The sequence below is a fragment of the Lontra canadensis genome, unplaced genomic scaffold (genome assembly GCF_010015895.1).
Source record: "Lontra canadensis isolate GAN:19392208 unplaced genomic scaffold, GSC_riverotter_1.0 scaffold6, whole genome shotgun sequence".
In the NCBI taxonomy this organism is placed as follows: Eukaryota; Metazoa; Chordata; class Mammalia; order Carnivora; family Mustelidae; genus Lontra; species Lontra canadensis.
The window spans coordinates 27807684-27833480 of record NW_022631000.1 but is presented as its reverse complement, the minus strand read 5'-3'; the positions used below and the strand labels follow the sequence as shown (position 1 = coordinate 27833480).

Here is a 25797-nt window from a genome sequence, read left to right as displayed (position 1 = left end):
CCAGAATAAATGGGGTTTTTCTCCTCTCTATAACCTTCACTGACCAGCCTCATTACATATTACCATTTTCCTGCCCTAAATTCCTATTACTGTGCTTAGTTTGAAACTCCAAATTTTGTACTTCTCTTGTATGGTTTCTGATATATGAGTCTTACCATTTCAGTAAGATCCTACATTCTTAATAGCAAAAACCATGTTTTATGCTGAGTATTTAATAGGTACTCAGTGAAATTTCTGATAATTGTCTGATGAACTCTGTTCTGACCAGGCCTCTGTAAGAATATCTTAACAGGCCAAGAAGTCTCTTAAAATGTATAGTGATAAATCAACAACAGTTTCTCTAATTAAATAAATTCTGCAGTTGTCATTTGATTTTTTTTAATATTATAAGTGAAATTTAAAAATTCTGAGAAGATAACGGATGTGGATATTTTGTGCCTCAGGTCCTGTCTTCCTTAGGTTCTGGTAGCCTACTTGACGGAGGGGTTATGGCCTTGTTATTGTTATTAGGCAGGGACATGGGGACAGCTGTGATAGGGTGTGCACATGGCCCTGCAATTATCTACCTTCTAATCACAACATTTGTTCCCTCTGATTTTTATGTTTATCTCTAATCATGGTCTTGCTTTATGCTCAGTACTTGGGTGGAACAGTAGATTTCTATCTTGGTGGCTCATTAACTCACATTTTAATTAATAGGGAGGTGCCACTGTACTGGAAGGTGTTAGAGTTTAGAAGTGGATTCTTATCTTTTGGTCAAATTTAATAATTTTTCAGAAAGATTGTCATTTTTCTCCTGGTTAGTGAATATATGCCCTTGAAAGCATAGGACCAGAATGATAAAGACTGGGTCCTAGGAATTTAGGTGTCCCAGCTGACCACTGCAAATCCTTAGCAATGTCCAGGGACAGAGGTAATGAGGTATTTGTGGGATGAAAGACTATTTGATGAATGTTCTGTAAAACAGCTACATGGGGTACCAGCATAGAACATGGCCAAATGTGTGAACAAATATGTGTGGGTATCTTTGGAAATTGGGTCAGTCTAGGAAATTCTTCAGGATCCAATAAGTCTAGGCCCAAGGCTGCCTGTTTTACTGTATTGGCTTAGCCAAGCCTTCATTGCTTCAGCTGGAAAATGAGAAAGCAGAACCAGAGAAATTCCAAGATTTCCAGCTGTAAAGTTCTGTGCTTTTAATGAAGACATGTGGTGTCAGATGTATGCCCTGGATCAGCACCTTTGTGGAGTGCATATCAACTTCCAGTTTGGTCAGTGTGGGGAATGGGTCAAGATACTTGGTTGACCAGTTATTATTTTGCATTCCTGCTTTGGACTTAGAAATGGTATTACGATAAATAATAATAGTAAGTAACAGTGACACATATGCCTTTTTGGGGTAGGTAGGCAGACCAAAGATTTGGAGCTTCTTGCATGTTCAATAAATGCAAAGATATGGATAGGTTTGGGAACATTTTCAGTTAAGTCTTCTTAATAAAAAGAGAATTACTCTGACAATAAAGAGGTCATACAATTCAATATTTCATTATCCTTCAGAATTTTGAAAATGTAAAGTATATTATTCTCGTGGATCTTAAAGCTTCCTTTAAAGATAGTGATAGCTTCATATTGAAGAAGTTAACACTGAGGAACTGGAAGGTGTATGAAGCCATTGGAAACTCACAGTATACTTTGTATTTTTTCTTTAAATAATATAGTATGTGTAAAAGCAGTTAGCAAACTGAAAAGCATTATATATGTAAGGTATTTTTATGATCTCTCATTCTTTTTACTGATCTGCTGTAGAGATATTTTTGGTAGCTTTCTTTGTAATCCATGCTGTCACTTCTATTCTTTTACCTCATTGGTCTTTTGCATTCTCATCTCTGCCTTTCTTCACTCTGAAGGTTGTCTCATGATGTGAATAATCAGGCAATCTACATGTAAGATCTTTCAGAAATGAAGACACATACATTTTTATCATGACTCCGATATCAGAGATTTCTGTGTATATCCTAAATTTGGGCTGAGAATGTTACTAGAAGTACAGAATAATTTCCTTTTGTTTGGAGTCATAGTCTCCTTGAAGCATTTTTTTTTTGCTACAGATATAATCTTACAAATTTCATAAGTGTAAAGATAAATAAGAATCATATCTATATCTATACACTGAATTCTAGGTAAGACAATACTTTAAGAAATTCTGAGTTATCCATAATGTGGTGTGCCAAGAAGGCATCTTATAAATCTTTTCCTACCTTTAGTTTTCTACAGCAGGGTCACATTTTTCTAGCTGAAAATTCATATAGAAGCATTAGATTTGGATGGAACATTTATCACGCCTAGATCAAGACTTTTACTTTTTTCTTAATATTCTCATTGCAAATAAAAACCATGAAAAAGCCAATATTTTTCTTTATGAGAGATTCAAATTCTCATTTGGCTATATATATATAATATATATATATTATATATATACACACACATATATATAAATATATATATACACACACATATATATAAATATATATGTGTGTGTATATACATATACATATATAAAAATATATGTATACACACATATATTTATACTCATTAACACTACAGTTACGAGTTCTAGCAAAATGTGCTTAGGAAGTAAGTGAATTGGAATTATGCAAAATAAGAAGAAGATTGAAAGGATCTCTAGTTTTTCAAAAGGTTTAAGTTGCTTTAGGGTGCTGAACTAAATTCAGATTCCCAATGAATTGACTAATCAAATTAACATTCATTTAAATATTTCTTCTAAGATGCTAGGCAAAAGATTAATCATAGAAAAAAATTATTAGAAATTAAAATAACTTTAAAATCAATTAATGTGATATAAGTGCAATTAAATTTTATAGTTTAGCCACCTCTCTTATCATGCTTGGAAAGTATAAGAAGTAGCATGTACTTCTTGAATTTATTAGTTTTGTGAATACATAATTAAACTTCCAAGATAAGATTATTTTATGGTTTGTGCTTTTGTTGAGAATAGATTATGAATATTTTATTGTAATATAATTCTGTTTATTCCACTTCTTTGTTAATTAGAATTAACTTATTCCCCAAGTAGGAAAAGGTATTGAAACTTTGTGAAAAAGCTCATTTCCAGAGAACACTTTGTTTTTCTGTAAGCATTTGTCTTTTAGAATTTGTGTTTAAAACTAGCTATATTAAGCAAACTGGATATATTATTGTTACACTTAATATGGTTTATAATTTTAGTTTTAATATTTTGCTTATTAACTCATTAATAGTTATTATGGCTTTGTCTTTTTCTTTTCTGATGTGGTACAATTTAAATATTCACATGAATAAAGCAAACAACATAGCTCCACCTTCTCTCCTCTGGGACTGAAATCTGGGATTGAAATGAGGAGCTGACCACACCCATCTCTGGGATAGCAGGACTGTGAGCACCCACTGGGAACAATTAACAGATGGAGCATAACTGGAAAACTGAAATAGTTAAAGGTTCCAACTAATGATGTTTTCCTTTTTTTGGGGGGGGGGGGGTTTGGCTCTGGATAAGGAAAATGGGAAGCTTTATGAAAATAACATTATTATTATTATTGTCATTTTTAATGAGGAGGACCTGGCCAACTATTAGCTATCAATTTTCTAAGAGGCTAAGTTATTTTTCTGTTTTACTCTTCACAAAATATTTATAGCATTACATGTTTTATTTGGTTTCAGAAGGACTAAAAGTACAAAACAACAGTTTCCAGTTGTTAAAGTTACTGGGTCTTCAAATTTATGCAAATTTAGGTAAGCCAAATATCTATGTCATTGTCTAAGTGGAACGCTTTTTTTTTTTTTTTTTTGGCATAACTCAAATGCTTTAAATCTTACACTTATTCTTTTAGATCACTGGTCCCAACTTCTGGCAGCCAGATGTTTCATAAATTAGAAAAAAAATATTGTGTGAAGGGTTCAAAACTTCTGGTTTAAAAAAATTATGCATTGATACGTGATATTTGTTAATGTGAATGTTATAAAACTTTAATTTAACTTTTCATGTGGTTATATCATGATTCTGTAACAAGATTGCTAGTTTTTTGAGTCATGGATACTTAAATTTTTTTACATTGCTTCCTGTATCTAGTAAGGATCCAGTCATACCATTTGTTCATTGATTGCTTTATTTCTGTGTCTCACCTAATCAAATAGTGAAATAATTTTAGGATCTTATGAACCAAATGTGCCAGATTCCTAATGACATCTGCCATGCTTCTGCCTATATCAAATCCAGCTCAAGGCAACTTGACAAAATTGACTTTCTAATTGTGTGTGAGACAAAACTACTTTGTTGATTATCCCAGATGCATCTGAAATCATTATGTGAGTTAGTATTGTGGTGAAGCCAGGGTAAGTGTACCTATTGTCATTTTGAAGACTAAACCAGTTTAACATGTTGGGAACTGTTTCCTGTATCAAAATCCTATATCTTTTAGCTAATTTATCTAGCCAATTCTGGATTCCTTGTAAATCTGTAGTAATTTTTTTTTTTTTTACTCCTGCTATCAGTAATTAATAATGGAATCTTTAGAAATTGTTCTTAGAATTTTTTCTCAGGAATAGGATTTAAGAAAATCTTAACAGTGAAATACCATATTTACTACCATGACTACTTACCAACTCAGCGTTGTTCTCTGTGAGTTTATAATCATAGGAGTAAGGGTAGAGCATCATTTGGGAGTATGAGTGGATTGTCACATATGCTTTGATGGAAGAGAGGTTGCTGCGGATGAAATTAGCCAGGGCCTTGGTCTCTTTTTCAGACTCTGCAGCAGGTCCACAGTAAGTTTCATCACACGGGCTTCGAGAAGCTCCGATTTCTAGAAAAACAGGTTGTTAATGGAATGGTCATCTATGGAAGTTACCACAAGGCATGTTTCAGACTTTCAAATTAGAAAGTTAAGAATAAGCTATTTTTACATGGGTCCTTATGATAATGTATGTATATATGTATATAATAAAGCATGCATGCATTACTCACAAGATTAGGGGTGGTACGTTTTTAAGCTTACGGGGTAAAAGTTGCATATGAAATCACCAGTGTGTCCCTGTGTAATAATATACAATGAGATCAATATAGTGTAAAAAAATTAATAATTAGGGGACAAACTAATATCCATGAGAAATTTCCTTATTACTGTAATCATTCTCTGAGAGTTGAATCACAAAAATAGAATTATATCACAATTTTATTTAAATAATTATTTAATGACTGTGTCCTCTAGATTATATATCTCAAAGTAGTAGGATTACATCTGGATTCTCAGTCTTGTGTTTCCAGCATCTAACACAGCTGGGAATGCAGTAGAGCACACAGTAAGTTTTTTTGAGTGAATAAATAAACCGTTTATTGTCTGTGCTTTCAGAAAGTTAGAATTCTAAAATATAAAATTTTATATTTTTTCTTGTTTTAGACACTGTTATGTTTTCCTGTGTTATTTTTCCTTCTGTGCTTTTCAACAGATGCTTGCAAAATGGTGATCCCGATACTTACTGCACCAACCAGCATCAAAATTTCTGTTGGGGTCTGTGCCAATGCAGGTAGTTCCAGCCTGGGTGGAACGGGTCTTTCTCCACATTCGGTTCTGAAAGTGGATTATGTGGTTAGGCCAAGTATAATAGAAAGTGGGTTGGTTTTAATTTCATCATCCCCTTTCAGTATTGGCTCATATACCTTGGTCCAGGTGTAGACGTAGCCGTCGATATTGACCACAGGCAAGACATAAAAGTCTAACTTGTCGAGAAGTTCTGTCATGTGGATTTCTTGTCCATAGGTGCGGATAGCCTAAGTATGAATTAGGAAGAGAATTTCATGGAAATATGGAATATGTGATGCTACTAAAATTTACATAGACTGGGTGAATATTGACTTTGGTAATGGAAGCCATGTCTCTTTGAGGTAGACATTATTAATATTTAAAAGGCAGTTAGTAAAATATTACCCATAATTTTGGTTAAAATAGTTGTTTTTAATTCTTCTCTGTTTCCGGGATATTCTATTATATCCATATATAACTCACATAATTATTTCACTTTTTACTTTAAAGATGAACAAAAGATTTAACAAAATTATAGACTTTTAAGAAACATACATATATTTACTTATTTGCAATAATTTTTTTTCAGAGTCAGTAGGATGTGAGGGTAAGACCTATACTTAGTAAGTAAAGAATGTCTGTGGATGGCTGTGCATGTTTCTAATATCATCTAGAAATTTATTTAAGTTTGTGAAACCTCCTGTAGATGGTCACACTAGAGAGTGTGTCCAATAAGGAAGAAGAATGAGAAGGCCTCCCATTATGAAGTGAGCTCACATTGATGGATTTTGGGTGGCTCTCACCAAGGCTCCAGGCTGAATAATGATCAAAGTATCCTTCTTACTCCTCTATACTGAGTAAGATTTAAGAGACTAGCTCTCCTTGCTAAGTGATGATTTCTAAGTGATCTCTCTATGAATGAAGGACTTTCTTTATGAATGAAGGACTTCATGGTCATTTATTAGGTTCTCTTAGTCATAGTTCCCCAGCCCCAGGATCATATTAAACTTAAATTCAACTCTTTCCCAGGCTTTCTTGAATAGACTTTAAAATATTTAAGGCTTCTATGTATTAATAGTTTTTATATACTTTTTGTGACTCTCTACATTGTATTTATTATAATAGCACATGATAAAATAAGTGATTTTTAGGCTGGAGGAGTTATAGAACCACATTCTTTTAGTGAACCACATTCTTTTAATCTTGGAGATGACCAAAGTAGTGATAAAATGTCTTCATTCTAGAGGGCAGATGGTGAGATATCCATTGAAGTTAAATGGTTCTAATTGGACACATAACATGTCTAGAAACCAAGACCGTGACAAATAGATACAGAAATATTTCACACAAAAGACAGTATATTGTATATAATAATATTCTTAATTTTAAAAATACTTCAATATTTTAAACTTCTAATTTTGAAGTAATTTTAGACTTAGAGAAGAGTCGCAAATAGTTTCCATATACCCTTCACTCAGCTTCCCCTAATGTTTTCATCTTACTTAACCATGGTACAATGATCAAAGTGAAGGAATTAACATTAGCACAATAATAAAGTTAAATTATAGGTTTTATTTAGAGTTAACCAATTATTTATTTATTTTTTTAGTATGTTGTTAGTTAACATATAGTAGTACGTCATTAGTTTTTGATGTTGTATTCCAAGATTCATTGTTTACATATAACACTAATTTTTTCACTCTTACCTTTTTCTTTTTCTTTTTTTAAATTTTATTTATTTATTTGACAGAGAGCTAGCTACACAGGGAACACAAGCCAGGGGAGAGGGAGAAGAAGGAGAAGCAGGCTTCTCACCAAGGAGGGAGTCCGATGTGGAACTCAATCCCAGGACCCTGGGATCAATGACCTGAGCCAAAGGCAGATGCCCAACGACTGAGCCACCCAGGCATCCCTATTATCCTTTTTATGGTCTAGGATCCAATATACAAACAATCCCACATTTCACTGGTTATCATGTCTCCTCAGTCTCCTCTTATCTGTGAGTTCTCAGTCTTTACTTGTCTCTTATGTCTTTGACACAGTTGAAGAGTACTGGTCTGGTTAGTTTGCAGAAGTTCCCTCAATTTAGGTTTGTCTCTCTCTCTCTATATATATATTTATGATTAGAGGAAGGTTATGAATTTTGAGGAAGAATACCATACAGATGATGTGTCTTTTCAGTACATAATATCAGGGGGTACATGATACTGATTATGTCTTAATGATGGTGATATTACTGGTGATATTAACCTTGATCACTTGGTTAAGTAATTTCTACTAAGTTTCTCTACTGTAAACTTTGCCTTTGTAATGTAATACATATTTTGGGGGGGATACTTTGAGATAGGAATTATCCTATTTGTCTTTAAACATTTACTCACTAATTTTACATATGTACATAGGTTTTCGTGAAATGATTATTACTGTGGTGTTCTAATGATAGTTTTCTATTTTGTTCATTCTTTGTGCATCCATTAGTTAATTCTTCTTTAAGAAGGAGTTATTCCTTCTCTCCTTTTTATTTATTGAATAATTTATCTACATTAGTATGGGCTCATAGATGTTTAAAAACTTCAGTTGAAGGGTTTTCACATATATCTTATCATTAGAATTATGAGGAATGAAAAACAGTATCATTTATAGTGGGATTGCCATTGAAGTATATAATGATTATTGTTCAGGAGATAATAATAAACCTAGTGGCTTGTCCACAATCTTTAAATTTTAAATGACCTATGTATTATACTACTGGTTGGTCTCTCCACCAAAGGTAGGTGAGAAAGTTCAGATGAGTCAAATATAAATAAATACAGTTTGGCAGCTGTTTTAAAATCTTACCTTATAAAGATCTCTTGGTGAAAGTTGAAACTAATACCCAAAAATGGGAACTTGGAATTAACAAAGTTTTTCTGTTATTATTCTCTCTTATTATAGGTAGATTATAAGAAATTGATTTAAATAAACAAAATACTTTCTACTTCCCTCCACCAAAAATGATTCTACATACTGACCTCTCTCACAAACCATTGGCAAAATGCAGGAGAAATCCATTCTCTGGCATGGAAACCACAGTCCATGAAAATGGCAGGCTTATTTGGTCCAGCTTTGCCAACCTATTGCAAACAAAAAAAGGGGAACTGTGATTCATCACAGTCAGGGGTTAACATTCGCTACCTGTCTGGGCTTTGGATTCAACAGGTGAAACTTGACAGCAGCAAGAGATATATCCCATGATTAAATTAAAACATAATCCTAGCACAGTATGTTCTTGCCTCTAGGTACAATGTTTGAGCTTACATGGCTGTTTATTATTTTTATGAAGCTTGACAAGCTCAAATTTTCAGAAGATGCTGATTACCCTGCTTAATTGTACTCACGTGGAGGTTATTTTCAGCTGCTATTATTAGGTGACATGACCAAGACAACTGGATGAGTAATTAGAAGTAATGATGATTGTTGCTAATCTTGTAAGAATTTTCCTTCTCTCCTACTTACTCCTTGTCTTTTTATTTTCTTCATTAGAATTACATGACAAAAATGGCATTAGAGAATGACAGAAGCATATCGTTGATACACTCTGCAATGTTGTCTGATAGACGTGAAGTTTATGAAGCTCTTTAACAAATGGATTTGCAAACAACATCTGGGAGAGAAGAATTTCATCAAGGTATGTAATCATTTACATTGCTTACAGGAATGTGGTTAAATTTATAGGACTTCTTGTATTTTATTGCATTTTCCTTTTGAATAAATCAAAATAATGATTTAAAAATCCACATATGATAAAAGAAGCTGGGGAATCTGTTTGACTCCCTGGGGCATATAGGCAGGGAAAGAGTTATAACAATGTTTGGGATGAGCATGTCTGTGGAACAGATGTTAATGTGTTAGAATTCATTGATTTAAAGCTCTCAGATATGGGAAGATCATGGGTAAAAATAATTACCTTGAGGAGGTACATAGTGCGTCCTTCAAATGTGGTTCCAATGGCTCTGCGAGAGATGAGGCCTGGATTCTCACTGGTGACTTGTTGAGTCCAAGCCTCTATCTACCAATGCAACCATTTGTAGATTAATGTGCCATTCTTAGTTCAGTTACCATAACAATGTCTGTCTAAATCATGAGCACATCATACCGTTTCCCATTTGTTGTACTTCTCATAACTGTGTCCAGTTGAACGGACCTGGCTGTCAAATTGACCTTCCAGCACAGATCTCAGGTTGCTTATCAACACCCTGCAATAAACCAAAGGATGTGCTCCTGTGAACATAAGAGTATTTCCCAGTGAACATGCAAAAAAGCAGAGTTGCTGCCTTAGTAAATCATGCAGTACATTCTCCATGGAGTCACTCTTGTCCTCTGAGTGTCCCTGATACCCTTCAACCTGAGCTGCTCATCACAGAAAGTGAATATATCACTGGAGACTGCAAGCAAGGCAGACCCTTTCTCAGCCTAAACTTGACATATTTAAGTGTCCTTGGACTGTAAATTCAGAAAATGGTTTCCTCTGGAACCTGGAGCATTCTGGAACAGCCTTGGGCTGCCACCCAAAAGTATGCAATTGAGTCCTATCTGTGGACTTTTTTCCTTGGGGCTTTCCTAGTTTTAGCACTGAAAGTCCCATGTCCCAGGAACCAGTCCATCCCAGGTAAACTGGGACAGTTGGGCCTTTCTCTAGGTTTTGAGGGCCTTTCTCTAGGTTTTGAGAAAAATATCTTGAAAGGTAGAAATTCAGAAATATTAATAAGCTAAATATTTATTAGGCAAAAAATGCTGGATTAAAGAACTAGTTTTTGCTTGCTTGTCTTTTGGCTGGTTTAAAGTAACCAAAGAATGGTTCTAAAGCAAGGTAGTATGAAAATTGGTGACAGAATTTTGAGGCCTGTGTATTTCTATAAGGGATTGTTTAGGTGAAAGTTTCTATTATAAAAGGCAGGCTGGAATGTGTGGATGTGTGTGACTTCATTCGTCTTTGCTACTGCTGAGAGGAAAGTATGTTCTGAAAGGACAAAATTTTGTGACCATTAATGTTCTTGATCACAACATTGTGAGTATTATGGACAGAAGCTAGTTTGCAGAAGCTTCTATTATCCACAGTCAAGCCTTGAAATGTTTTTATCTGACACAGAGAGAATTGCAGCCACACATCAAAAAGTCTACTTCTCCTGTGGCTGCCCCAAGGGCATTCTGATGAAGTATGTCAGGGACATCCTCTGAACCTTCCTCCTGGTCTCTCCTTCATTTGGTTAACTTGGGAATGAACTTGTGTCTGTTTGTGGAAAATGCAGTAAATTAATACTAAATGATATTTTCTTCCTGGCAAGTGGCAAATACTGTCTTAAGGTCTTAACTATCTTAAGGTGGTATTACAAAAAAAAAAAAAAAGAGAGAGAGAGAGAAAAGGAGCGGATTTTAAGATTTAGCTTGTGGAAAGAAAATTTCTCCTTGAGCAGCCATTAATACTCTGTTAGTGTATTAGTTTCTATGGCTGCTATAAATTACCACAAATATGGTGATGTAAAACAACATGAATTTATGATTTTGCAGTTCTGTAGGTTAGAAGTCCAACACAGGTCTCAGTGGGCTAAAATCAAAGTGTCAGCAGTGGTGTGCTTTTTTCTAGAAGCTCTAGGGGGGAATCCGATTCCCTGCCCTTTCCAGCTTCTAGAGGCTGCCAACATTCCTTGGTTCTTTGCCCTTCTCTTTTAACTTTGAACCCGGCAATGACAGCTCAAGTCCTTTACATGTCACATCACTCTGACCCCGTCTTCTGTCTCCCTCTACCACTTGTAAGAACCCTGTGATCATGTTGGACCTTTCTGGACAATGTAGGATAATCTGCCTATTTTAAGTTCAGCTGCTCAACAATCTTAGTTCCATCTACAAACCTAACTCCTCTTCAGCATGGACCGTGACACATTCAGGTATTCTGGGGATTAGGATATAGACATTTGGGGCAGGACCACCATTCTGCCTGCTTCAGTTAGGCATTGTTACTATAACAATGATTATAGTAAGTGCTATAATTATATTCAATACCCAAATTGGATTGTTAGGGGATAGGACAGAAGTAGAAGGAATCCAGAATTAGAACCGAAAGGTCAGGGGTCATGGTTTTGCCTAACTTATAAACTGGCTTCAGAAAAATCATTTAATCTCTGGGCCTTACTTTTATAATTTTTAGAATGGGGCATTTGATTGGCTGATGTTAAATGTCCTTTTCAGTTCTAAAATGCAGTGACTTGACTCAAATCTGTAGGCCTTGGTCATAGTTGTCTTTCAAGGTTTATGAAAAAAAATTTAAACTGAAATTTCTGGTTACCATAAACTTCATAAACTCCAGGAAACACCTAAAATAGATAGTTTAGGAAAATGATTTTCAAATACAACATTTATAAAAACTAAAAACAAAACAAAAAAAAAAACAAAACAAAACAAGCAAAACAAAAACCTTTGAAACAAAAAAATCGACTGGCCAAAATCTTAAAGAAAACAACTATGTACCGAAATCATCAGTTTGAAAGAACAAATGCTGTATAATAAGGTTGAACTTTTCTGGCTGAATGGCAAAACTAAAACTCCAAGAGGAAATGGTAAATGACATCTACTTGAACAATCACTTGAACAAGATTTTTCATTGTCAATGAGTGAGTACAATATCATCTAGGTCATATGGATTGTTAGTGGTGCCCAGAGAAAAGAAATAATCACTTAAATGCTCCCGGGCATTCCACAGCCTCAACTGGATCTAAGACCATAACCATAGGAAGCTGTGATCTATCAGGAACCCGCTGAGTAGAGGGGGCAATAGACCTTTCACAAAATATTGCTATCCTTTCTCTGCACCTAATCCTCAAATTCACATTATTTAGGAGAATCAGTGACTATGTAGGGATTAGTGTTTTGTTTGGTAGTTAGATGAGGCATTCTGTTAGAGTCATTACTATGTTAACTATTAAATCTTTACATTAATAATTAGGGCAAAGAAGCATTAAAAAAAACAAGCAAACAGCCTGTTAAATTTAAGATGACACCCAGGAGTATAAGTACCCTCTAGTAAGTTGCAAAAGAGCATCAAAATGAGGTAGAAATGTGGTGCTTACTTTTGCCTGAAGGCAGGGGATTGACCTCAAATGATCCTTTCCAGCCTTGTGATTATTTGATTTTATTAGATTTAAGACAAAGCACTACTTAAGCTATATTACAAATATTATTACTAAATAATGAGCTTCTATTCTAGGAGATTAAAACAATGCCTCTTAATGTAATAGAGACTGCATTACAGCTCCAAAATACAGAGGCGTGTACACTGTTTATACTTTCATATGTTCCTTTATAGTGCTATCCAACTTCTTTTCTATAAACATGCAGGCGAATTAGATAACAGGGACTCCCAGAAAAACAAGGAACAGAATATCTGAGAAGAGGCACTCACTTTTTCCCCCCTTATACATTCTTGAAAAATGAGTATTTGGTTAGTTCCTCTACTACATGCCCATTGCTAGTGAAGAACACTATTATGTACCCATTGCTATCCAAGGACATGTTCCTGTCTTAATCTGAAATGCACAGAAAAATAATGTTATAGGAAGTTATATTAGTAACAATCAGTCTCTCCCGGGATTGGATAGGGCAAAGACAACATTCCTGTAATTTGTAAGAAGGTATTCTGTGAAAGCCTGCCCACCAAAAAGTCTGTTAACGGCTTCAGAACAGTAAGTTGGAGATTTGCACCATCCATTTCCTAGTCTTTCTGTATCTAAGGGTGCAGAATAAACATAAAAATACAGTTATTATTCTTGGTGCACACATTCTGAATTTTTTCCCATGGCAACTCAGAAATTGGTTAAAGCTTCCAAAGTGATAACAAGTCTTGGTGAAGAGGGATGGAACCATGGAAAAATCTGCAAAGCTATTTTGGTGGAACTTGTGCAGTAGTAGATGGTTCCTGTTGGATATAAACATGATTACAAATTCTTGCCAGCAAGAAACTGTCTAAATACAAATTAGTTACCATATGAGATAATAATGGGATGCACAGGGACTGCTGACAGTCCCAGCTAGGATATTGCTGGTGTGCTCCTCCAGCAATAAAGTCTCTAAGGACTTATAATTATTTAATATTTAGAAAATTGTACGCTACATGTGTGCTAAGCAGTGAACAGAGAAGCAAAAATTAACAAGAGTTTAGCTCTTGTTCTAATGTTCTAGAGGAGATAACATTCATATCCAATTCCCAAAAAGTTTATCCACTAAAAAAAGATATAAATTTTCCATCTGATAAAGGGAGATTGATATGCAATTAGAAGCCATATTGCTACTTTGTGATATAGGTAGAATTAGGACGTCATTTAGGTAGCTAGGGTTAGCTTATGGTGTCTAATCTTCCTTTTGTTTTTCTCAAAGAATCATAAAGAAACTGTCGTTAAAAAAATATTAAAAAAAAATTACAAAGTCTCCTAAAGGCTAGGATTTTAAAAATTCTTCCTAGTGTAATAAGAAGAGCAAAAAGTCACAGACATGAATCTTAATCAAATTTTGAAACTTAACTGTGTTATATCTTTGTTTTAAAAAGACAGTCCATTCTTATGGTCACATTTTGACACTTCCCTTAGGTAGAAGCAGATAGCTAAGCTATATGAAGCCTGATAATGGGGTTAAGCAAAACAATTTCTCTTGACCTTTAAGAAATGTTTCATTTCTCTCTTAGTATAATAATAAACCATAACAATAGTAATGCCAGTAGCAATTTATTTACATATTGTTTTAGTTCATCTTCACAGTCCTTTGGAAGAGGTATTATATCTTCATATTATGGATAAGGAAACTGAAGTTCAGAAAAATTAAGTAAATTATCTAAGGTTACACATTCAGGAAGTTGCAGAGTTAGGACTTGAATCTGGTTGTTTTTTGTTTTGTTTTGTTTTTTCCTAGAGCATTTACTTGTTATGTTATATTGTACCACTTCTCCTGATGAGATACAGACTTTATAGGTAATAATTCTGACATCTTCACTAGCATAAATACTATTCGATATTTTTAAGATGTGAAAAACAAGAGAAAATTTCCGTTAAAAAATTTTAAGTTACATTTACTCAAAATTAATGAAGACTTGAGCTTGTGGTGGGGTATTGTTGGATAAACATTTGAGTGTTCAGGACTGGAGCTTGATACTGCCTCTTTGCTTCTTACTGATCCACTCCCTGGAGGAAGAACTGTTTTGGACAAAAGACCTCATTACTTTCTTCTCTCTAGTGCAAATACCTCCAGGTTAGCGTGGTCTCTCTCAGTCCTAAGCTTACCATATTGTCTGTTCTCTGCCTAGAGTATAATTTTTTCCTTTTCTTTGGCTAACTTTGGCTCATCTTTAAGTTCTCAGGTGAAGACTCATTTCCTCTGGTGGCCTTCCCTGATTCCCAGAGCTGCTCAATTCCCCTATGTCTCTAGCACTTCATTCTTCTTAACATCTGTTACACAATTCTGAAATTCTTTGTTTAAAGTCTGTATTCCTCTGAAGGGGTTGGGACCATATCTATCCTTTATGGTGCTTGGTATAGGTAGGCACTTACTGTCTATTTGTTGTTCAACAATGGACAACTGCTTCTACTTAGGAAGACACTTTCATCTGAAAAGGCTTACATGGACCAGTGTGGTATTTGGGGAGAGGAGACATGTGATGATCAGCTTAGCTAACTCTGTTCTAGGCCTCTGGGGAATCACTTTCTTTTTTTTTTTTTTAGTACTTTTCTCTATGACTTCTATCATTAGAAATAGTGGTGGGGGCTGTGGAGGATAAAAGGACAGAGAACCATTCAGTCTGACCCTAGTCTTGTCCTTAATCTAAAGGAGTATGAGGAAGAAAAACAAAACTGGAGGTATCACATTTCCGGATTTCAAGTTATATTACAAAGCAGTAGTAATTAAAACAGTATGGTACTGGCATAAAAATAGACACATAGATCAATGAATTATAACAGAAAACCTAGAAATAAACCCACAATTATATGGTCAGTAATATTTACAAAAGAGGAATGGATATACAATGGGGAAAATTCTGTTCAACAAATGGTATTGGGAAAACTGGACAGCTAATGCAAAAGAATGAAACTGGATTACTTTCTTTCACCATCCACAAGAATAAACTCAAAGTGGATTAAAGATCTAGTGTGAGACTCAAAAGCATAAAAACTCTAGAAGAGAGAGTATAGGCAGTAGTCTCTCTGACATCAGCTGTAGCAACATTTTTCTAGCTATGTCTCCTGAGGCAGGGGAAATAAAGACAAAAATAAACTATTGGGACTATATAAAAATCAAAAGTTTCTGCACAGTGAAGGAAATAATTAAGAAAACTAAAAGGCAGCCTATGAAATCAGAGAAAATATTTGAAAATAACATATCTGATAAAGGGTTAGTATCCAAAATATATAAAGAGCTCTGATACAACCGAATATTGAAAAGAGCAAATAATCCAATTTTAGATGGGCCAAGACATGAACAGACATTTCTCCAAAGAAAATATCTAGATGGACAACAGACATATGAAAAAATGCTCAACATCACTCATCATCAGGGAAATGCAATCAAAACTACAATGAGATATCACCTCACATCTATAGAATGGTGAAAATAAAAAACACAAGAAACAATAAATATTGGTGAGGATGTGGAGAAAAAGGAACCCACTTGCACCATTGGTAGGAATACAAATTGGTGCAGCCATTGTGGAAAAAGTATAGAGGTTCCTCAAAAAATTAAAAAGAGAACTACTCTGTGATCCAGGAAGTATATACATGCACCTCTCCTTTTATTGTGGCATTATTTAAAGTAGTCAGATTATGGAAGCACCCCAAGTGTCCTTCAATAGGTGAATGGATATAGAAGATGTGGCATATATACACAATGGAATATTAGTCTTAAAAAAGAATGGAGTCTTGCCATTTGAAACAACATGGATAGAGCTTGAGAATATAATGCTAAACGAAGTAAGTCAGAGAAAGACAAATACTATATGTGGAATTTAAGAAACAAAACAAACAAAGGAAATAAAAAGAGTAGATAGACAAACCAAAAAACAGACTCTTAATTATAGAGAACAAACTGATGGTTACCAGAGGGAGGATAGGTCGGGGAGTGGAGGAAATAGAGGATGGAGATTAAAGAGTATACTTATTATGATGAAAAAATAATCAAATGATAAGAAAATATATGAATGGTTAAGTTGAAATAAATATTGATTGAGTCTGGCATGCATACACAAAAAGTAAGGAGCATGAGGAGTCCTTAAAGCTCCTAATAGGTCTGGTTGCTCAGTTGGAAGGAAGACTTGATATTATTTGGGACTAAAACAGTGTCTAGCTGATAACAGTGTTCATTGGTTTGGCCTATAGTCTATATATAACCATTTAGCAGGTCAGATATCTTGCTGAATTGGGGTTCAGGAGTCAAAAACATTTTTTTTTATTGGAATAAGAACTAAACAAAATATCTACCAGGCTTAAAGTCTTACAATTTGGAATCTAGAGCCAATTTTGCCATCAGCTATTTGTGGGGCCTCAGGGAAGCCATGGTCTTGGTCTTACTTTTACTTTCCCAGGGTTATTCAGAGGCTCATATGAGAGCATACATAGGAGAGAATTTTAATAGCTATAAAACATAAACTTACTCATATTGTAGTTCATTCTGCTCCAGAAAATCTTCCACAGTGAAAATATCTTCTGCTTTTACACGGAAGTCAACTGTACTGTGAGGTTTGATTTGTGTGACAGAATCTGGTTTCCAGAAGTCAATCTGAATAAGGAGTAAAATATATTATGTTTGACACCTATAATTCAATGGGTGAATTATCATCAGCAAGCACACTCTTACTCTACTCATTGAGTTATTTTCAAACTCAAATTATCCATGAAATCTCTTAAAAATATCTCCTTGAGTGAACAAGAGTTGGGACCAACCAGTATGTCAATAAAAATGTTTACATATATATACATGGCCTTAACTGATTATCATCAAGCATGAAGAAAATATAATTATTTCCCATAATGCTGGTTAATTTCCCATAATACCAGTATTTTATAATGGCTCTTATTCTATTTATTGATTTTTTGGAGCAATTGCTTATTGTGATAGTAGTGTTTGTGATAATGGATAAATGTTCTGAATGAATGATGATGAATTAACTACAGCCACAAAATTTAATAGAAAGAAATTGACCTTTCCTTTTTACTTTTTAAATGATTGATTTTATTAATTTGTACTTGGAACTCAGCACTCACAGTAATGTGCAGAACCAGGATCTACATCTCTGACCTGTGGAGGATATATTGAAAAGGAAAGTACATCTTTCTCCAGTGGTCATCTTGTCGTCATGGCCAGAAACAAAATGCTCTCAAAGATCCAGACATTTTCATTTGTTCAGTTATTCATCAGCTTTTACTAAGGACCTACTATGTGCTAGGCTTTGTGCCTGAGACTAGGAGTACACTAGTGAGCAAATCAAACATAGCTTCTGTTCTTATGGGGGAGATTTTGGAGAAAATTATGCACAAAAATAACAGAATAACATATTTGATAATTCTAATCTTTTTCTTTGTGGATGTGTGGTTTCAAATCTCCTTTTTCCATGGAAAAACATTAACCAAGGATGTGTTGTCTCTCTCAGGTTTCTGTTTTCTTGTTTCTTCCTTGAGCAGAGCAAAGTGAGCTTGAGATGAGCCTGACAATGGGTCTTTCTCTGCCTCTGTTTCTCACCCAATCCCTGTGTAGGTATTTATGAGCTGGTCTCAGGCTGGAGGTGTGACAGGTGATATTTAGGACCATTGCTTGGAAACTTAGAAATGAGTTTTGGCAAGACTTAGAGGTCACTTAATAGAAACTAATAGGTAAGATATTAAGATGACTCAATTTCAGATATACTTGCCTATGGAGAATCCAATAATCTATGTCCTGTCCTGGTAATCTTCAGACCACTGTAGATGTCTAGTGGGTGCTGAGTCATGAGTCAGGGCTGTAGAGTGTATCAGGGCAGTACGAGGCAGGGACATTGGGACAAAATCAGAAGGGATTCCAGAAGAAAAATATGAGTGTGGTTGTCACTAAGGTGTTTAAAGGAGACAGTATTGATGATTTGATAAGGATTGGCTACACAATGTGATCTAGTGAGTCAAAGATGAGAGGGTAAAGATGAAAGGTTAGAAGACAGTAGGGGAAATACGAAGACATGCCATGATAAGAACAGAAAAAGCTAGGGGCTGGTGATGAATTCTAGTTAGCCAACACTATAAAGAGAAGGACACTGAAGACAAGCACATTGTGGAAGAAAGCATATTTTTAAGTTAACTGAATTTGTGTTTCTAATAAATGCTTATCATTCCAAGATGGGATGGGACAGGGATGTATATCTTTATTATAGACACAGAGGTTTAGAATTGGTAGAGCACATAAAGCCCTCCAGGCATCTGTAGGCAGCTTGACAGAGCTGCACCCATACATAATGCAGGGACCTTTCAGCATACTCAGGGAACTCCCAACTGCCAAGATACGCATCTCTGTGTTTGAAAGCTCTTTCCCCTAGAACTGGAAAAAGCCAAGCTAACAGCTTGCAGTAAGCAGGGGATGGCAAAACAAACAAACAAACAAACAAACTCTTTCCAGAGATGTGCTCAACCAGTGACCCTGGAAAGTAGATGTCTAAATACTCCAATTCCCTTGTTTCTCAGGTGGGATAAATAATTCTAAGTTGTATGATTTGCACACCCATTCCTTGAGTTCTCTGTTGGATTAAGCTCTAGTCATACTCTGTGGTAACTGTCTTAATAGTATCCCCTTTGTTAGCTGCCTTCCCTTCTCTACATCACTTCTCACTCCTCTAGCAGTATTCCCTATATTTCCCAAACAAAATCTTTGGCCTGAAATCTTTGTCTAAGATTCTGCTTTGAAGAATCTATATTAAGATACTAGCTTTTCATGTATAGCAGCATATAGCTACATACTGTTTTGGTGATGGTTTTAATTCAATCTTGAGTAAATTTAGTATCACTTCAGAATAGCCTAATTGCTTTATGAATGGGTTTTCTTTGCTATATTAAGTTGAAAGTTGCCTTTCCTAACGTCTTATTTCTTGCTCATTAGTCTTGGTTCTCCTAATTATTGGGAGATTGATCTCTTTCTTTCTATATATTTATCTGCATATCTACATATACATATCTCTATATATGTACAGAGAGAGAGGAGAGAGAGAGATACACAGAGAGAGAGAGAGTTTTAAGATTCTGTAGGGAGAATGATGGATTCTTTAAAATGGGGTAGATAAATCTCATGAAAATGTTCGACAGAAAACTTGCAGACCTAACCTGAGGTACCTTAAGATTTCATTTTGACATGGAGAAGATTGATCAACATATATACCAACATCCAGCAGTATGAAGTTTTCCAAGTGTGATTCAGACATACTATACTGAAGTTAATTCCCAGTCCTTCTTAGGAGAAGTGGAGCCAAAAATCAGGACCAACTCTATAGCCTCATAGATGTTCACCATTACATGAAGTATGGATACAAATAATAAACTCAAAATGTTATCACAAGGAAGTAAATATACATTTCACTAATTACCAAGACCTTGTGAATGAGATCTATATCTGAAATATGGAAATAGAGCAAAAGATGATATGAGATATGGGGAATTGAATTATATATTAATAATTTATAAAATGGAGGTTATAAAATTATAATTCTAGGAAGCTGAGTTATAAAAAATCATAAAGAACATTTGTTGGAAGGTAATGGGGTACTTATTTTTTTTTAAGATTTTATTTATTTATTTGACAGACAGAGATCACAAGTAGGCAGAGAGGCAGGCAGAGAGAGAGGAGGAAGCAGGCTCCCCGCCAGGCAGAGAACCTGATGTGGGGCTCCATCCCAGGACCCTGGGATCATGACCTGAGCCGAAGGCAGAGGCTTTAACTCACTGAGCCACCCAGGCTGAATAATGGGGTATCTTTACGTGGTAATGGGGTATCTTTACGTGATAACACTGTGGGAATGTCAACTTAATCAGCCAGCTGGCTAATAACTAAAGAGCCTTTCTTAAATATATTAAGAGACCAGCATAAAAGCAAGATAAAGTAGTTTATCCACTCTACATTCTTTTAGGGCTTAGAAGAAAATAAATATTGGTATCAGGAGTCTTTGATTCTTTATAAATTTATATAAGTTTGTTTCTTCACATTGCATTTGACTCTAAGTTGAACATCTGATGGACTTTTCATTTATATGATGGAATTTTCTTTTCCTCTTGGAAGAAGAAGTGACTTCTAATTGAGGCTTAGTTCCAGAGAGCAGGGAAGAACTTAGTAGAAAAGTATAGTGGGGGTACTGGGAACCCTGGAAGACTGTAACCATGTTACTTTGGCCATAGATTAACTTGCACCTTATCATAGAGAGACAGGGTTCAAGAAAGTATAGAGAAAAGAGAGTAGGTTTTGTGGTTAATGTCTCCAATAAAGGAACAAGTGCAACTCTGATTGCAAGGAGATGAAATAAAACACTTACTGTATAATTACAGATGAAAAGGGGAGGCTACCAGAGTCCCATGTGGTCACAGCTCTCCTGTACATTCAGCTTATAAAAGGATATGTTCAAAAGCTGGGAGGAAGGACACATGGCCAAGGATGAATACAAAGACTAGATGCCCTTGTAATGATCTTATCAGGAAGGCTACAGTCCAGACTATGCTGCACTTGCAAGATTGCTGAGGAGAATAAAAATCTTTTCATTCATGTTGGAAATAAAATGAATAAAGAACAAACATACAGTCCCATTGCTTGGAGCTAAAGCTTGATGTTTGCAGCTGAAAGAGAGAAAGTCAGTCTATTTAACCATTGTTTGACTTTTGTCTTTTCTCAGGGGGTATACTCTTTCTTGTTTCTTCTATTTCTGGAGAGATAAAATTACCATAAGTAAAAAAATTTTCACATGTTAGGATTTTTAGCAGAAACACCTTCTTTGGAAAGAGAATATCGAGGCCTAAGGTAGGTGAGTAGAGAAAGGATTATAGTGGCCATGTATATTGCATTCAAGGTTCCAGTTCTAAAGATGGTAATAATAACAAATACTTTTATAGATATCATTATATAAGTTCTTTCTAAGTGATTTAAAGATTTAAAGGACTTAATGTAAGTCCTTTAAATCTCACAACAATCCTACAAGGTAAATACTATTCTTCTCATTTGACAAATGAGAAAGTTGAGACCCAGAGAGGTGTCCAAGGTCCAGCTAGCAAGTGGTAGAGCCAGGAATTGAATCCAGGAGTCTGAGTCCAGGTTCTCTGCTCTTGACTATTTTAAAATGCTGAATCTTAGGTAACTAAAAAAATCACTGCACGTGTGACTGCAGAACTTTCTCAGCATCCTTGGAGGAATCAGAGCTTGAAGGAATCACTAAAGAGTGGAGGGGGTAAATCTTGGATTTCAGAAATAGGAAAACAGGTGAATTCCAGAAGCAGGAGCTCCTTGGGGCCTGGCATGGATTCTGGCAAAGCTGCAGAGTAAACTGGAAGCAGATGGATTGTGAATGTTCAGAAAAGGAAGCTATGATCCCTGGGAGCCAACATGGTTTAAAGCAAGAGTGAGTCAGGCCTAATGAACTTCATCTTATTATTGAAAAAGACCACTATCCTGATGGAATGCTGACTCTGGATCTTAGCAAAATGTTTGACCAAGCCTCTGCATTTATATTCTTCTTTATAAGCGAGAAAATACAATGTTAGCTACAGCTAACAATAATGTGGATACTTGAGCAAACTTACCTGAGGATGGTTGGTTAATGCATCACTTTCAGTACTTAACACATTGGAAACTCATGATAAGTATGTATTGAATGAATAAGCCATGAAGGAGGCCTCTAATTCTATGGTGACCCCTGATTGACCTAATATTTTTATCAGTGACAAAGATAAAAGTTGGAAAGGCATGCTTGTCAAACTTGCTGGTAATATAAAGTTAGGGGGAAGAATTATTCCCCTGGGTGACTGAATTCATTATAAAAATGATCTCAACATGCTGAAAACAGGCTATAAAGATACATTTTAACAGGATAAATCCAAAATCCTGCATTTAGGTTAAAAAATAAATTAGGCAAGAAGAAGTAATATCTTGTTTGAGGGTGATTCATGTGAAAAAAGAATAACCTAATGGTTTCAATTGGCCAATATATTTGTTATAACCTAAGATTATTCTGTAAACTGTTCAAGATGTTGAAAAGAATCTCAGGCCCCCTTAATAAATGTCTGTTTTACAGATGAAGACAGGCAGTGGTCCTGCAGTATGTATTAATCAGAGCATAGCTAGGGGTCCATTGTCAATTCTGAAAGCTACATTTTAAAAAAGAAATATAGACAGAAGGATTGAGCTATATCCAGAGGTGACCAGAATGATCAGGTGTCTGTAAACCCATGCTAAGAGAAACTATAGAAGGCCTAGAATAAATAAATTTTAGAGGGTGAAGGGCCATCTGTACCCCAATGTTTATAGCAGCAATGGCCACGGTCTCCAAACTGTGGAAAGAACCAAGATGCCCCTCAACGGATGAATGGATAAGGAAGATGTGGTCCATATACACTGTGGAGTATTATGCCTCCATCATAAAGGATGAATACCCAACTTTTGTAGCAACATGGACGGGACTGGAAGAGATTATGCTGAGTGAAATAAGTCAAGCAGAGAGAGTCAGTTATCATATGGTTTCACTTATTTGTGGAGCATAACAAATAACATGGAGGACATGGGGAGATGGAGAGGAGAAGGGAGTTGAGGGAAATTGGAAGGGGAGATGAACCATGAGAGACTATGGGCTCTGAAAAACAATCTGAGGGTTTGAAGGGGCGGGGGATGGGAGGTTGGGGGAGCCAGGCGGTGGGTATTATGGAGGGCATGTATTGCATGGAGCACTGAGTGTGGTGCATAAACAATGAATTCTGTTACGCTGAAAAGAAATAAATTAAAAAGAAATAAAAATAAAATAAAAATTTTAGAGAGTGCGACACAGTATTTGGCTCAGCTAGGTCCAATGGGCTAGAGTTGGAGAAGGTAGCTTTTAGCTTCATATAACAATTGGAATGACTTGTAAGGCAAATGGGCTACTTTGAAAGCAGTATTCCTGCTATCCCTGGAGGTGCTCAAGCAGGTGTTACTGGGACTAGCAACCAGGGATGATATTTCTATGGAGGAAATTCCAGGTTTGAGTTGGAATAAACAACTTTATTTTCTTTAAATTCTAAACTTTTGAATCTGTTTCAGATTATGATACTGTATCTTCTTTTTTCTCCCCATACCTTAAAAGCTAAAAGAAAAAAACCTATAAAAAGGTAGATAGATAGATAGATATAGATATAGATATAGATATAGATATAGATATAGATAGGAGATGGATATTTAGGCGCTAGCAAATTATTTTGGTTTATATTTCATGAGGAAACAGGTTTGGCCCAAGTGAACCATTTGTGGTCAGCAATAGCTTCCTGCTAAGTGCATATGTAATGAAAAATATCAGTTCTCACCCCATATACAGTGGATTTTTTAAAATTAGCATAGAGATTTTGGTTTATTGAAAGTAAAAACAAATATGGAAATCATTCATGGCTTTTACCTCCTTTGCCCCCCCACCCCTTCATGTCATATCGTTAAGAGGGCCTGAATCAAGGTCATGAAAACTCAAGCTGTTTGATTTGGAATGAAAGAAAATCAAAGGGAACAGATGATATATGGGATGTGGAAATGAATTTCAAGTTGGACAGAAGCCCAGTTTTTCAGTAATATCCAAGTTGATCATTTTTCACTTTTGCCTTCGAAGGGAAGTGACTGTACATTAGATGTACTGTGACCTTTGTGACAGTTCCATCTCATCCAGTTGTCATGTCCTGTCAGCTCCTTAAAAAGTTTTCATGGATTTATAATACTATAGGGCCATGGCAATCTAATTTAGGCAGAAAAATAAGGTATTGTGGCATTAAATGTTTTTCAAGTTATTTCTTGTTATGGTTAATATTTTAGTCATTCTTCCTTTGAGGGAATCACAGTGCATTCTAAGATTTTAAAGTAAGTGTAAAGCAAACCTGTATTACAGGATCATTACTTACCTGGGTGGTGCTGGCCAACTGACGGAGTAAGTTGATGTGATTTTCGTCTTCAACATTGACCCGGAACACCTTCTCACTGAATGGTGAGATAGCAGAAGAAGACAAAATTTAAAATTGGGTAGTGCATTCAAATTTTTGGGATAGCAAGGAAGAGGACTTAATCTTTTAAGGAGTTGCTTACTTACCCTTCAAAGTGCTCACCAGAATGGTGAGAAGATGCTAGGGCCAGAGTCACAAGAAGCAAGAACGTCAACATTGTGACTGACTAGATCCTTTGGGTGTGTTTTACCTGCTTTTATAGTCCAAGGTGTTCTTTGTTTTCTTCTTCTGATTGCAGATAGGCACTATCAAATTTTGATTAATGGTTTTCCTAGCATTATTGCCTTGATAGCTGTGTAAAGTCAGAGAGGATATCTCTCTCAACACCTGTGGATACAGAGCAAATAATCTCAAGTTCAACCCATCTGGTTTAGATGTCAGACCTTGAATAGTTGGGAGCTAAATGAGTTTTAAATAAAATACATTTTTTAGTCATTTTTTGTAGTATTTTTTTCATTTTGAATTGAGAATAACATACAATGATTTAAGCGTAACAGCTGATGACTTTTGACAAATGCATACATTCGTATAACAAAGATTCCAGTGAAGGTATAGAACATTTTCATCACCCTAAGAAGTTCTTTTGAGCACCATTCCAGTCTCTCTCTGTATTCCCCTCAGGAAATAAATATTTGGATCTCTAGCTTCATATATTAGTTTTGCCTGTACTTCAGGCAAAACTTCATGTAAATAAGGTCATACCAAAATATTCCTTTGTGTATGGATTCTTTCATTCAAGGTACTGTTCTTATGATATATTAGTATTTTTGTTTGCATTATTAACTTGTTCTTTAATATTAAGTAATGTTTTATTGTATGAATATACCACAATTTGTTTATCCATTTTCCTGTTAATGGATATTTGTGTTGTTTCCAATTTGGTGTTACTATGAATAGAGCTGCAGTAAACATTTTTGTACAGACCTTTTTGTTGGCATGTTTTCACTTTGGGGGAGTAAATATCTTTAGAGTGGAATTGCTAAATATTAATGTAG

The 25797-nt window shown here is 35.3% G+C and overlaps 1 protein-coding gene across 1 annotated transcript in view; it reads right to left on the bottom strand.

Moving 5' to 3' along the window:
* Positions 1–25235, bottom strand: part of CPB1 (carboxypeptidase B1) — a 34301-nt gene extending 9066 nt beyond the window's left edge. The window contains exons 1-9 of the mRNA XM_032852435.1: positions 24889–25235; positions 24704–24779; positions 17236–17360; positions 9709–9808; positions 9520–9621; positions 8585–8686; positions 5711–5821; positions 5531–5621; positions 4654–4856 (exon numbers count right to left, since the gene is read on the bottom strand). Of these exons, the coding sequence (XP_032708326.1) occupies positions 4654–4856; positions 5531–5621; positions 5711–5821; positions 8585–8686; positions 9520–9621; positions 9709–9808; positions 17236–17360; positions 24704–24779; positions 24889–24959 (981 nt within the window). The 5' untranslated portion in view covers positions 24960–25235. The remainder of the gene's footprint in view (positions 1–4653; positions 4857–5530; positions 5622–5710; positions 5822–8584; positions 8687–9519; positions 9622–9708; positions 9809–17235; positions 17361–24703; positions 24780–24888) is intronic.
* Between the last annotated feature and the right edge of the window lie 562 nt (positions 25236–25797).